At 32.4% G+C, this 15,953-nt stretch overlaps 1 protein-coding gene across 1 annotated transcript in view; it reads right to left on the reverse strand.

The window, feature by feature from the left end:
• The window catches only part of LAMA2 (laminin, alpha 2), a 613,484-nt gene that overhangs the window by 328,880 nt on the left and 268,651 nt on the right, over nucleotides 1-15,953 (reverse strand). The window contains exon 11 of the mRNA XM_011951660.1: nucleotides 11,212-11,372. Within this exon, the coding sequence (XP_011807050.1) occupies nucleotides 11,212-11,372 (161 nt within the window). The remainder of the gene's footprint in view (nucleotides 1-11,211; nucleotides 11,373-15,953) is intronic.

Consider the following 15,953-nt stretch of genomic DNA (forward strand, 5'->3'; position numbering starts at 1 on the left):
AGAAAGCTTTATGACAGGAGTGGAGTTTGACCTGATCTTTGAAGCATGGTTTAAAAATTCAACTTGTGGACACAGACAGAATGAGAGACCCATGTTAGCAAAGACATTGGGAGCAAGAATTCATTTTAAAAGTTGGAGGTTCATTCATTATTTATTTTTCAAGACAAATGTGCAGGTTGAGCATCCTTAATCAGAAAATCCAAAATCTGAAATGTTTCAAAATTTGAAACTTTGGGGGCACATATATGATGCTCAAAAGGAATGCTCATTGGAGCATTTCAGATTTTGGATTTTCTGATTAGGAATGATCAGTCAGTATGTATTCTACAAATATTCCAAAATCTGAAAAAATCCAAAATCTGACACATTTCTGGCCTCAAGCATTTTGGATAAGGGATACTCAGCCTTGCATTTAATACTTCCTATATGCTAGAACTTCACTTGGTACTTGAGATCCAGGGCCTTGCCCTCAGAAAGCCCATCCTAAGAGATATTCCTTAGGAATCGGTAAGTCATTAGTGGTTGTTCATTAGGAGATAAATCAACAGAACTATACTTGAATCACTTAAGTTGGCAGTAGCAGGTAAAATATCTATAAAATGTGAGACATTGGCTTAAAGAAATCTTTCTTTATTACATTACAGAGTATATGTTATATAATTTAGAGTAGCACAATTCAAACACAGAAGTACCGTGTTCCGGGACTTTTGTGCACATCTTCATAGAGACCAAAGTTTCCTGCCTTCTACTAGCTTGTTACTATACATGATCTTGACAGTCTAGTTCTAATTCTTTCTATGTGTCTCCAGGGACATCATTGTTTTTACAAAGTTTCTTTGTGACTCATCAACCATTGTCATCCATGAGTCAGCTCCTAATTGCATTCCTGGCTTATTCTTGGAAGATCTTCTTGATATGAATATTCTAGGACTTAAATTTTTTTGATTCCCAGCTTGCAAGTGAGCCATTAGCTTTATGATTGAGCTCTTTGAATAATTTCACTTCCTCTGTTATCAATATCAATATCAAATTATGAATACATGCTCTGTACATTATTTCTTATTGTTGCTTTATTCTTTATATTATTCATTCATCACCTTATAGCTGAACTACTATATACAAGACATATGAGATATGAGAGGGAATATAAAAATGCCCTCAAGAGGATTATAGCAAAGGAAGTAGGAATTTTCTTTTTTGCTATAGTGCCCTTAGCACAGTTTCTACCTGGAGAAATAGAGTCACGATAGTTTCCCTATGTACTTTCTGATGAGGCTGATTTCAGATAAGTATATCACAAGGTGGAAGAAAATCACTGTTGTAAGAGGCATACAGATAACATGTTCTGGATCTGACACCAAATTCATCACCAGAGTCCACTATGCCCCTGAAGAAAAAAAATAAGGCAGAAAAACCATAGGGTTGAACAAAAAAAGATGTATCCCAAGACTTTCATAAGACTAAAATAGGGTACTGCCACGCTGTCCTCTTCCAGATGTAAGAATGTCTCCAGATGTAAAAATATCTACTAACGGGCATTTATTGAAATAAGTAAATAGATAAATAAATACAAACAGTAAAACCATAATTTTATTCTTTTCTTGCCATTTATAAGATTGGCACAGACCATATATTATACCTTATTACCATTATCCAATTCAGTCCCTAAAGCACAGATGGGAATATAATTGACCCTAAATATCAAATGGTGATGGTAAAAGTCTTGTACCTTCCAGATTGAATGTTATTTTAATCATCATGAGATTTCTATGTTCCTTTATAATTCTATAACTTATTTGTACTGATGAATTTAAAAAAGTTATTAACATATAATTAATTTTTCTTTTTTTATTTGTCTGTACTTCAATGGTTGCAAAACCATAATTTAATAAAAAAATTTAAAGTTGTTTTAACTGTTAATCTAAACAAAATGGAATCTAATGTATTAAATCTCTCAGCATTCCTACTGGGAAACTCCTATTGATCCAATAAATTCATTTTAACACTTTATTTATATAGAGTCCATTAGTGATTCTTTTCAATTTGCATAGTTAATGATAACTTTCACACTAAAGCCTATAAAACAGGGTAATTTCTAGAATGCTACAGACTTCCACTCTAGAGATTAATATTCATTCCCTTATATCACCATATTTTCTTAAAACCAAATATTTGACTTTTGCTATTTCTATACCATTATTCTAATCAATTATATTAATAAAATGAAATATGAATTGATAATTGTTACAGGAAGTCAGGGATCCCGAACTGAGGGACTGGCTGGAGCCGCAGCAGAGGAACACAAATTGTGAAGATTTCATTTTAATATGGACACATATCAGTTCCCAAAATTAATACTTTTATAATGTCTTATGCCTGTCTTACTTTACTCTCTTAATCCTGTTATCTTTGTAAGCTGAGAAGGTATGTCACCTCAGGACCACTATTGTGTTAAACTGTACAAATTGATTGTAAAACATGTGTGTTTGAACAATATGAAATCAGTGCACCTTGAAAAAGAAAAGAATAACAGCAATTTTCAGGGAACAAGGGAAGACAACTGTAAGGTCTGACTGCCTGCGGGGTCAGGCAGAATACAGCTCTATTTTCCTTCTTGCAGAGCCTATAAATGGACATGCAAGGAGGGAAGATATCGCTGAATTCTTTTCCTTGCAAGGAATATTAATAATTAAGACCCTGGGAAAGGAATGCATTCCTGGGGGGAGGTCTATAAAGGCTGCTCTGGGAGTGTCTGTTTTATGCAGTTGAGATAAGGACTGAAATACTGAAATATATCCTGATCTCCTGCAGTACCCTCAGGCTTATTAGGGTGGGGAAGAAACCCCACCTTGGCAAATTTGAGGTCAGACCAGTTCTCTGCTCTCGAATCCTGTTTTCTGTTGTTTAAGATGTTTATCAAGACAATACATGCACAGCTAAACATAGACCCACATCAGTAATTCTAATTTTGCCCTTTGCCTTGTGATCTTTGCTTTTATCTGTGCCCTGTTTCCTCAGAAGCACGTGATCTTTGTTCTCCCTTTTGCCCTTTGAAGCATGTGATCTTTGTGAACTACTCCCTGTTCATACACTCCCTCCCCTTTTGAAATCCTTAATAAAAACTTGCTGGTTTTGAGGCTCAGGTGGGCATCACGGTCCTACCGATATGTGATGTCACCCCCAGAGGCCCAGCTGTAAAATTCCTCTCTTTGTATTCTTTCTCTTTATTTCTCAGACCAGTCAACACTTAGGGAAAATAGAAAGAACCTATGTTGAAATATTGGGGGCAGGTTCCCCCAATAGATAATATTCATTTTTCCATTGTAAATAATCCACACATAAATACTTTTATATTCTCACATATTATGATATTAAAACGTTACTTCACTTTAGACTAGTGTTTTCAGTCTACTTAATCTATTTTTTATTATCATGTCCCTACAGAACCTATATAGCCATTTTTTCATAATCATCCCCACCATGAAGCTTTAATACTCCAGATATATTTTATGTACAGATGCACCATGTGAATGTTTGCCTTTACATAAAATCAATGATATTTTTGTTCCCCAAGAACCAGTTTTCATTCTTTTAGGAAGAAATGTGTGCTTTAGACATCTATTTCCGTTGAACGTAGTTCAATGTTGTGGCCTATGCTACAAAAAACTTATCATGGCTGCCTTTTTTTCTTTAGTTCTCTTTTCCCTTTAAAAACAAAGTTGAATTAGAAAAATTTTACTAAGTTCTTTCATTTTGGATTTCTTGAAGTGAGATACTATTGTGTTGACATCAATTTTCTTTTTGCTGTAGTTTCCTCAGTACAGTTTTTCTCTGGAGAAATACAGTCACAGTAGTTTTCTTGTATTCTTTCTCATGGAAGCTACTGCCTTATAAATTAGGTACAACTTCAGCAATACATATTGAACTGTGATTGTCAGTCAGCTGGGAGTACTACTGACAAAGTTACCAGGAATAGATCCAGTGACATTTAAGTTATTTTTCTGTGATAATTGCTTCAGGAATTTCTCAGTCATGCTTGGTTTTTTGGTAGTTTGTAGTTAATTACAGGTTTTCTTCTGTTATGACCTTTATACTAATGTATCCTAGTATTAAAAGAAGTGAACAAAACAAGGATAATTAGTTAATTAGCAGTATTTGTTGAGGACTACTCCTAAAACACACTTTTTCAAGGCTAGATAATAGTTGATGGGTTAGGGAGGAGAAGGAAATGCATAAACATTAGTTCTCACTTTTCACAAGTTTAGCTTTTAATAGTATGAAAGAGAACCAGAGCTGGACAGCAGTTAAAACAATGAAAATAGGCTTCAGTGAGAAACTACTGCAATAGGGAAAAAGCGACCTTAGTAAAGAACTAGCCTCCATTCCCAATACAACATGAACAAGTAGGGATTCACAGCCAAGGAACAGGGTGGAGATTTATAGCCACGGAGCAAGGATCGGGGTGAACAATCATTAAGAAGAGACATCAGGGATACGGGGGATTCTTGCTAAACCACATGAACAGGATTCTTGTTGAAGACAGGCCAGAGGGATCAGATATCAAGGGTAAGGGGTTCTTCACACACTGACTTAGCAGAATTCTTGCTATAACCAAGTTAGGTTTGAGGACAAGGCTCAACGAGGAGGCCTCATCAAAAAGAGGACTCAGAGAAGCCTTTCCAAAGTTTGATCAAGGAGTCTGTCAATGTAAAATATTGGCTAACATAATGTTATTTGAACTGTAGCTGTTGCAAGAGATAAATTCCTGCATGAACTTTTTATGCCAAAAATTCTACATCTGTAAATTAGATTCAGGATTAAATGTACCATTGAAGGCCATTTGTAAAAATACCCAGGAATCAATTCTACAAGTTAATGAAGTGACCATTCCTGTACAAAAATGAAAAAGAAGGGGGAAATCCAAAACCAATAAAAATGTTAACACACCATAAAAATCCTTTCAGGGAAAAAGAACAGAAACTTATCTCTGCTTGAGAAAAGCAATATAAACAACAACAAAAAGTAATCCAATAGCTATTTATAGTTATACTTTATATTTGTATGGGGCTTCAATGTTATAATTAAACCTATTGAAAAGCAGAAAAGATTCAATAACACCATTTCATAGATTAAAAAATAGAATCAGAAAGGCTAAATGACAGTTAAAGCTTCACGAGATTTTAGTTCTCTTCCTTCCATCTTTCTTTTGTATGAGCCATTGTGTTATCTTCTTATTGTGCAATGATAAAGAAAATACATAGGGTCCATATCATCACCAAAGGTAAGATAGACATAAAACAGAATTAATAATTATGAGATCATAAAAGAAAAGAAAAAGGTTTGAACAGTGATTATGCCATGAGAATGATATGATTTGAAGATGCCGGGGCAGCTTTCCTGAGAAAGTTGAAGTTAAGCCGAGCCATTAAAAATGCCTGGCTAAGCAAAGGAATAGGGCTAGAAATGAGATTTCCCAAGCAATCCGAATAGAACTTATAAAATTCCAGATGCTACAAAGAATTAATAGACTCAAGAAATTTAAGCAAAGCTGAAAAACAGTGACTGAAACTCAAGAACATTCTGGAAAGGCAAGCCAAGGCCAGATCACATAGTCTCATGGGCCTGTGAGGACTTAATGGAAAAATGCAATAAAAACAAAGGAAAACAATATGAAAATACAGACTCTAATTTCTAGTCTTCTACTTCTATTCTACTTCTACTTTCTATTATAAGACTTTGATAAAACTAAAAGCACATGTTCCTACCTAGATCAAGGTCAATTTATATTATGTTGAGATTCTACAAACCAACTGATTTTGCATAAATAATATGACACCAAACTGCAAAAGAGCCAATTTCTAGCATATGGTACTTGAAATAAACAAATACTGAGAGTCAGACAGCACTTATATTCAATGACTTGTCATATATCTGAAATTGACTTGCCTCTTGTAATTCATAAGAGACAGAAATTTCAAAATTTTTAACAATGCAAAAATATTATAAACATTTTAGTGTCTTGAGCTAGCATTCCTTTAACATTTTGAAATATAATGATGATAATGTTCAGTAATATCATTGTTGAAGAGAAAATTTTATGTGTAAAATGTAATAATGTAGTTGACATTGTATTAAAAATTTCATTCACCTCTTTTTAAATCTGGAATTCTTTTTTACATTCAATTAAAGAAATTTTAAATTAGAAATTATTTTAAGACATTCAAAAAGCACATATAACATGCATTACCCATGCAACCTAGAGGTAACAAAACATTCATATTTTATATTTGCCTCAGATATATTTTTAAAGCAATGATACTTAGATACAAATGAATCTCATTTCACTTCTGTTTTATTCCCTTTCCTGTTTCTTTAGAGGTAACTACTATTCTGAAATTAGTACTTACCCTACAAGTGTATTTAAATTTTTAAATTATAATGTATGTGCTCACAAAAAATATAGCATTGTTTTATGTTTTACAACTTGATATAAATAATAGCATAATGACATTGTTTTTCCACCTGAAATTTCTGAAATTTATCATTGTTTATACATGAAGACCTATTTCATTCACTTTAACTGGTTTTTTATCAGACTAAAGGGAATATGACAATTTATTTTTGCTATTTATTTATTTTTCTTATCTTCATCATAGTAAGTAAGTCTACGTTGAGCACTTTTTAGATGGTTTCTCTGTACATATTTTAAGAGTTTTTCGGGGTAAACATTTGGATGTGAAATTGTTGGTTGACAGGGTTTTATCACCTTCAAAGCTACTAAATAATGCCATATTGCCCTCCTAAATTGTGATACTAATTAACTCTATTAATAGAAATGGTAAACATTTAAAATTTCACAGATTTTCACTGGTACTTGGTGATGGTCAGCTGTCTGCTCATTTAGAATTTTATGTTCTTCAATAACCTTTAAAAATTATTTCAATTTAAAAAACATTTACTTTTAGGTATCACAAAGTTTTTGTCGCTATTCTAAATATTTTTATTATATTTTCTATGTGCTTGTCATTGACATATAGAAATACTACTGCTTTTTATAGATAGATTCTTCTAGGCTATAATGCAGTTAAAATGTCTTATGGGTTCAATATTCTTACTAAAGGACACATATTATTTAATATTTCTTTCAATGAAGTTGGACTGTGAGTGGTAAACACTCACAATAAAGATATTTGCCCCCAGTTTTAATATTTTTCTCTTTGTCTTGCTGGTTGACAGATTTTCTGCTATGGGTAAGATTACTTTTTATCATCCTCAAACTGAGGATTTATAATAGTTTTTAATTCATGATCATTCTTTTCTCCTTCATTTTTTTTTGAATATTGTTTCTCCTCAACTTCTTCTAATCTCTTCTTTGTCAACTTCTGCTAAACTTCCGTTGAATTTTATCATTCTATGAGTCAGTTAGCATCATATTTATTTACTTCCCTATGTCAATTTATAGGTAATTTTTTCAGGTCTATATTTCTGATTTTCTATTCTGCAGTTTCTCATCTCTTGTTTAACCCAATCATTGAATTTTTAATTTCAATGACTATACATATTTTTTTCATTTCTGGAAGTAAATTACATATGTTTCTTTTCCAAACCTGATTACTTTTGAATTTTAATATAGCATCTGTTTTATTTTTTTCTATTCCTTCTTTGTTTATTCTTCAATCTTCTAATCATGCTTTTACAATTGTATATTTTAAACATATTTTTATGATTTATGTGATAAAAATATTATCACAGATTTTTATGAATATAAAACTTCTTTCAGACTATCCTTTCTAGTTCTTTGTGTACAAATATTCTTATTTTTGTGGCTGCTGGTTTCCTTTTGTAGTTATTTTCCTTTTGTGTACTTTACTTGCTTTGTGATGAGATCATTTTCAGTTGAGGCTGTATTATTTTTCCTATGGGAATACCATTTCCTTGACTTGTTGAAGAATTCCAGCACATAAAGGGAGAATAAAAATGGATCCCATTCCCATGTGGCACACAGGTTTGGGGATTTGGTCCTACACAAGGTAGTAACCTTTACCCATTCCGAGGCCCTAAAAGAAAAGTTTTCTAGCTGCTTCTGTAGGCTTGCAGGAAGAATTTTCTAGCCCCCATTTCACTGTCTGAAAGTATTTCTAGTGTCCCTGCTTCAGTGAGTTCAGCTGCAATTTCCCTCTGTGGGTCCAAATCCTAGTGGCAAGTCCTAGTGAGGGCATTAAAACTCCAAACTTTAGCCCTGATCTTAGAACTAAGACTTGCCTCCCATCCCCCACCCCATGACCCCAGTTGCTCAGTTCAGCTTGAGCTTTTGCTTATGCTTAACTTAGATTTCCCTCTTTGGTCTGATATCTAGGAATTTCCCTTTCTTTCTTGAATCTAAATGTTTATAAATCTATTTGCTATGTTTATGCAGCATATCTGTGTTTTTAAAATAGCAGAAGTGGGAGAAGTGATGTCCATATCAGCTCAGTATGTCATTTTACCCACAGGAAAAATAATACAGCCTCAACTGAAATGCACTCATCACAGAGCAGTCATTTAAAATTTATAAAACAAAAAACAGTTAGGCCCAAGACTTCTAAATGAAGCCCTTTTTAAAAATGTCTTCACACTTCAGTGAGATATTTCTTTCTAATGAAAAATTCTTTAAAAACTCGTATGTTACAGTATAAGAGAATAAAGGTATGAATATTTAAGGTTAATATGCATTTTGGAGATGAATACTTATATACACATTATTTCACATGTGATTTATATTATTTCTATTTACAGATAAATACTTATTTAAAGTTACTAACTTGGATATAAATACATGGACACTTATGTGTATATTCTTCCCCTTCTGCTAAAAATATGTCATTTGATTTGAATTTATATCTCCAATATTTTAGTCTCTCAATAAAATTTTGCTTCTTAGACAGCATTGTGGTCCATGCTGTTTTTACAATCAGTTGACATATCTATGTCAAATCATGTTTTTGTGAAACAGCATGAACTGTTACATTTCTCTCTACACTGTCTTTTCAGTATTTAAATGGTATGCATATTTTGTTGAAATGCTGGGTTATTTATTATTTTTTAAACAAGAGACTGTAGGCACTTAATTGTAGTATATTGCATGCACATTATGATGTAACTCTTCATGGCATATTGTGATACTATTGTGATATGATGTAATTTTGTGATATAATTCATGTTATATGCATATAATTTTTGATTTTTATAATTATGTAGATGTTTTATGAAACTTGATTTCTGCAAGTTTTTAATCCTGAAACAGTTTAGTTTGTAAGAACTTACAGTTTTCTATTTAAGATATCACATGGTTGAAAGGCATTTATTTTAATGATGCTATTTACTTAATTTTCATTCTCTTTTATGATTTCTTAATTGCTGTTTACTGTTGTGTTTTAATTGTCTGTGTAGAGCTTCAAGTGTCTACACAGGAGGCATCTTTCTTATTAGGATTATAATCAATCTCAGTACAATACTGAGTTCGGCTGAGAGCAGGCAGTAAGTAGCTCAAGGGGCTTTCCCTTGGAGCCCTGCTAATCACTACAGCTCTCTTGCTCTAGCATTTCTCGCTATTTTTACCAAAGAAAATGAACTCACTTGTTACTCCCTTTCCTTGCAAATACCAGACATCACCATTGCATGAGTGGTAGGTATAGCAAACCACTTCTTTTTCTTCCCTGTTTGATTTTATGTATTCCAGAAACTCAGGAGGTTTCTTTCCATTTTAAGCTTAGTTTTGCCTCTCCTTTATTTGAATGAGTGGTAAAGGTTAGAGATTTCTGTGGAGTTTTGAAAAGAGAATAAAGCACACACAAGGCATGTTTTGATAAATACTAGAGAAGATGCACTAAGAGCCTGCAGGATTGCCCACAAAGACATACAAGATGGAGAGGAGAGGTGTCCTTAAGCAAGCAATCACTCACACACTGCTACACAATCTTGGTCAACTCAAGCAATTTTTCATTTCAGATAATATTGGAATGAAATGTAATAGATTAGAAAATTTACTATATTCCAGGACATGACAACTTTTTACTACAGGCTTGTGGACTTTTCTGCTTACTGTGTCCACAGGACTTTTGTTATTTCAGTAGTTCAAAATAGGTTCCTAAATTGCCCCTGATGTAACATAAACCTATTATGTAACTATTATTATATTTAGCTTGATATTTCCAGACATTCTTGTTCCAATTCATAAACACTTCATTAAAACTAATATTTGCTACTTATATTGTGGCTTAATGGTTCTATATGTACACATAGGCTCACACGTATCAAATACAACTATATAATATTTCATAGCTGCCAAGATAATACTAACAGGTTAAAATATTTTTAATAAGGGTCCCTCTTTAATTGAAAATAAAGAAAAAAAGTAGTAACTTTCATTTTTACATTAGTATGGTATGCTAACTTTTTCAAAGAATGGTTCATTCTCTCAGCTAATGTAGTTATACACCGTCTGGTCAGAATGTTATAGAACTCATTACCATAGCTAAAGTAAATCAGTCTTTTCATTTTTCACTTGTGCATGTCTCTATGTTTCACAATGTTTATAAGCTGCAGATGTAATGCATCCCTTGGTGTTAACATGATTTGTTATTAGGTGAGCATGTACAACAAAGAAAGTTGCATTTCTAAAAGTGCTCTTGGAAGAAAATATTGAGCCTTTAATCAATTTCATTAGGGCTTCGTACATTTTTTATAATTAAACAGAAGAATTTGAATGTAGTGAGTATGGGAAGACTTACCTGGGTTCAACCTTTAGAAGTTTATTTAAAAATTCAGAATAAAACCCTTGACAGAATTCATTTCTGATTTAGATGAAAAAGTATAATAGATTTGAATGCACTTTAGTTTTAAAGGGTTGCTATTTCTAGCGCCGTATATTTTTAAATTAACACCCTAGTTGGGCAATGGGGTGAAAGTGTTTTTGTTATAAAATAACATAGCCTTTAAATGTGTTTTATCCTCTGTGCATTTGTAGGCTTTTAGATAAGTGCCTTATAAATATCTTGCTACAGTGAACCTGGTGGGCATTTAAAGACATTTATAGGGTCACCACATATAGAACAGATAGTGGATACTTCCAGAAGTCATTATAATTGCTTAATGCCAAGGAAATCAACAGAGAAGCCAAGAAAAATAACCTTCTATCTTGACAGTGGGACATTACTGGAATAAACAATGTACCTTGCAGTTACAGGGGCCAAAACAAGGGTCCTCATTTTTGCTCCCTAAGCCACTGCAGTTACAGGCTTTGCAGTCTGGGTAGCCAGTGTAGCCCCTGGCACACCGATCACAGCTCACACCTCCAAAACCAGTTTTGCAATGACAGGATCCAGGTGCCAAACCTAAAGAAAGATGAGCCACATATCAACATTTCTAAAACAAATACACAATTTCGTTCTTAAAGTTTTAATGATAGTAACCTTTAAAAGACTATTTTGACACAAAAATAGATTTTTGATGTACATCAATAAAGAAAAGTTAAAACCAAAGAGCATAGGGTTTAATTAAAAGCTTTCTATGATTGGCTAAACATAGTATCTTCTAAGTGTCAATAAAAATATTAAAAATGTAAACAAGAAAGATGAAATCTCAAAGCATCTACCAAACTACGACTATAGAAAACAATGACCAAGGAGTGATTTCCACAAACACTGGTGCTGATGATGCTACATTGAGAAGAATAAGCAGTAACGAATGCAAAACTAGTGGCTCATGAAACAAGCCTGCGCCAACAGACTATCACAGGTGCAAGTAGCCTTGGGAATAAAGATATACTACTTAAAACAACAGTTTAACAATGATTCTCTAAGAACATTGCCACTGGCAGTATTATTAAAGAAAATAAAGGTGTTCATGGGAATTGATACTTTGGGGATAAGAAGCAAGAGATGAGGGAAATGAAAAGTTTAAATTAACTTTTTTAACATAGAGAAGTACAAAAGACACTGTTTATTCATGTCTTTGGTTAAAAAAATGGAAAAAATACAGGATGAATTAATACAACTAACAGACCTTCAAAATCTGGAGGAAGATAAAAACAGATCAGTAGTATATATAGTCCATCAGAAAGAAGAAAGGAGGAGGGGGAAAAAAAGACAAGGAAACGTTAGGGAGAGGAAGCAGAAAGCAGAATGACAGAATTAGTGTCAGAAATGCATACTAAATACATATTAATGAGTTAAATAGTCTTACTGTTCTTATTAAAAACATAAACGTGTAATGTGCACAAGAGATACACAAAATGAACAGGAATATTACAAATAAAAGAAATGAATGTGTGTCAAGAAAGCATATGGAAAAGAAAAAAAAGTTGTGAAATATTAATTAGGGCCAAAGTAGAACTCAAATAAACTAGGTTCAATAAGACAAACTCTCATTTTACGTTGATAAAAATATAATAAAAACATGATTTAAATTATTATGTTCATGCTTCAAATAAGCACTAATTATCAGTACAAAAATATGTAGACAACAAAAGATATCGGAAATAAAAAGTTTAAAAGTCAATGGCTGAAAGTGATGCTAACTTACTCATCTTAAATATTTACAGATGAAGTAAGAAAAAACAGAACATTTGAATAATCTAATAATGTCGAATTACATATTATGTGGTATATAACTATAAATATTTACCATAGTTTATGATTGACTAATCTATAAAAAATGTTCAATTATCAAAGCAGAAATTATCTAAGGCTTATTTTCTTAACATAAATTACTACTTTTAGATGTGTATCGAATGCCACAAAAATTAGAATTAAATTAATTCCAAATACCAAACATGATGAGAGAATTTTATGCAAAATTCAACCGTTTTAAGAATTAATGCCTAAATATTTCTCTTTAGTAACTCTTGGGTTAAAAAGAAAATCAAGACTTTGATTAAAAATAAATAGCTATCCAGGTAGAATATAATAGCAGTAAAAAGGGGACTTAATGTTTATTGGGTATGGGAAAAAAAACTGTACCCAAAAGTAAACCTCTAGGCTTAAATATTCCATTACTTAAAAAAATACAGATAAATTAAAATTCAATTCATTGAAGTATAAAAAAGAGAAAACATAAACACCACAGGAAATAAAGAGATTTGAAAAAAAGAAAAGCCAGCAAAAGGAAACTATAAACAAAGCTAATCAAGGGTATCAAAAGAGGACAAATTATCAAAGAACTACCACAAATATCTTTTAATGCTAGTTAATTTTTTTATTATTATACTTGAAGTTCTGAAATACACGTGCAGAACATCCAGGTTTATTACATGGGTATCCACGTGCCATGGTGGTTTGCTGTAGCCATCGACCTGTCATCTACATTAGGTATTTCTCCTAATGCTATCCTTCCCCTAGACCCTCACCCACTGACAGGCCCCGGTGTGTCATGTTCCCTTCCCTGTGTCCATCCATGTGTTCTTGTTGTTCAACACCCACCTATGAGTGAGAACATGCGGTGTTTGGTTTTCTGTAATGCTAGTTAATTTTTAAAGACTGTTTTCAAAACTTGAAACTCTTGTGGTCATATAGAAATGGAGAGCTATGTAATTCAATTTATGAAGCTAATTTTAACTTGATATCCAAATGCAAAAAATGATAACACAAAATAAACAAAACTGCTAAGACTCAAATAGCACTTATTTTAAGGTAGTCATTATACTTAGCATTACACAAAACACATGGGTTAATTCAGTTGGTACTCAAAATATCTATATGAGACAGATTATTTTTCCGTTTCACAGATGAGGTAAATAAGGCACAGAGAAATTAAGTGATTTGCCAAAGGAGCACAACTGGTGGGTGTCTGAGTCACAGGCAATTTAACTTATGAATCAAGATGAGCAAAACTCCAAACTGAATCCTAAAGTACATTAAAAGGATCCTCTATGATGTCAGGTAGAACATACTCTGGAAATATAAATATTGTTTAATGTTAATAAGTTCATTTCTAATAGATTACACCAATAGACCAAATGGAAAAGAAATCTGATAATTTTAATAAAGTTTACAAAGGCATTAAATAGTTTAACATTTACTTCTGATGTTAAAATTTCCAGAAAAGAGGCTAAATGGAGAAGTACTTCATGTATTAATGCCTATCTTAACTTTTATTTCTGGAAATATTGTAGACTAGATGTTCAAAGAACCCCTCCTGTTCAGAACACTTGAAGATACAGAATAAAATTAAACATAGAAAAATAGATAGGTAGGTAGATATGTAGGTAGCTAGGTAGATAGCTAGATAGATAGATAGATAGATGGCAGATAATAGCATGGTTGCACTGGTGTGAAATAAAGAAACTCCTTGGAGATGAGAAACTACAAAATGGACTTCTAGAAAGAAAAATTGACTTAAGTCATTCTTTAAAACAATGTCTTTCCTGGAGCTGACTGGCAAATTCTGATGACTAGACTACAGTTCATGGAGCATGGCTTTACAGAAGAGCAACAAAAAATTCTAGGTCCTACATAAGCTGGGTCATTATCACATAACCTCATGTAAATTCAAGGCTTCTGAAAGAATAAACTAAGAAATACATATGCAGGCATACATTCTCAAAACACACATACATACATACACACACAAGAAAATGAAGACCATATGAATAAGAGATAGAAGAGAAATAAAAATGCAGACTCAGACTCAGATAACAGAGAGTGATTCTAACAGATAGAGAAAATAAAATAAATATACATAATATGTCTAAAGAGCTGAAAGTAATATTAAATGTAGATGAGTAAAAAAGAGTATTGAAAAATAAAATGTAGTTTGACACTTTCCCTGTAAAATATAACAAAATAAATTCCAGATGGATTAAAAAATTAAGTATTATAACATGAAATCGTACAAATAGAGAAAACAAATACATTTTTCTAATCTTTGGATAGATGAGAGTTTTAGGATTATAAAGCATGTAAGAAATATAAAAATATCAAAATATATAATAACCATGGGATGATATCATTATTATAAGTAGAGAATTTTGCCTGAACTTTGATAGCTGATTACATAAAACTTTTGAAGTTTTGTGCATTAGAAATTATCAACAGTAGTGAGACACAAAGCAAATCTGAAAACTGATTATTAAAAAGTGACCTACTATCACTGTTTTTAATATTTAAAGTGCTCTTACAAATCTATGAGGGAAAAAACCTCCTTCTAGCAAAAGAAAATGAAGAAAACTGAAAGAAAAATCAGAAAAGAAATACATTGTATTTCCCTGGTAATCAAATTAATGCCAGTAATACACTAAAATATCCTTTTCTACTATCTGGTTATGTAATGTGATGAAGAAGTGCAAACCATAAGACCACATCTTACACTCTTTCCTAAAGAAGTTATCAGAGTAAGCATGAAGATAAAAATGACCTACAGATATCTGTCCAATTTTGCAATCTGAGTCTGCATCAAATAATATGTATCTAATTACAGTGTTACAATCTTGATTATTAGATTTCTATTTCTAAATTATAAGCATAAATTGTTGGTCTGGAGCTGAATATAACTGAAAATCTTTGAAAAGATAAATAGGTAATTGACAGACACTGACAAGTGGCGAAGAATGTAGGGATGATGGTCTTTATCACATCTTATATAGTAGGACTGCAAGAGAAAGTCTAAATGTAGTCAATGATGAAATAGACATGTAAGCTCTCTTGAATATGATAAAGATATCATAGAAGAAACACATAATAAAAATGTATGAATGGTGGAATGAAGGAGGGAGGTGTTGTGAATGATACATTTCTTCACCTTTCCAGACGGAGAGTCAATAGGCAATATGTAATGGTGATAAAAGTACTGATAAGAATATTATTTAGGTTCTGGATATTATCCCTTTGTCTGATGAGTAGATTGCAAAAATTTTCTCCCATTCTGTAGGTTGCCTGTTCACTCTGATGGTAGTTTCTTTTGCTGTGCAGAAGCTCTTT

The sequence above is a fragment of the Colobus angolensis genome, unplaced genomic scaffold (genome assembly GCF_000951035.1).
Source record: "Colobus angolensis palliatus isolate OR3802 unplaced genomic scaffold, Cang.pa_1.0 Scaffold322, whole genome shotgun sequence".
In the NCBI taxonomy this organism is placed as follows: domain Eukaryota; kingdom Metazoa; phylum Chordata; class Mammalia; order Primates; family Cercopithecidae; genus Colobus; species Colobus angolensis.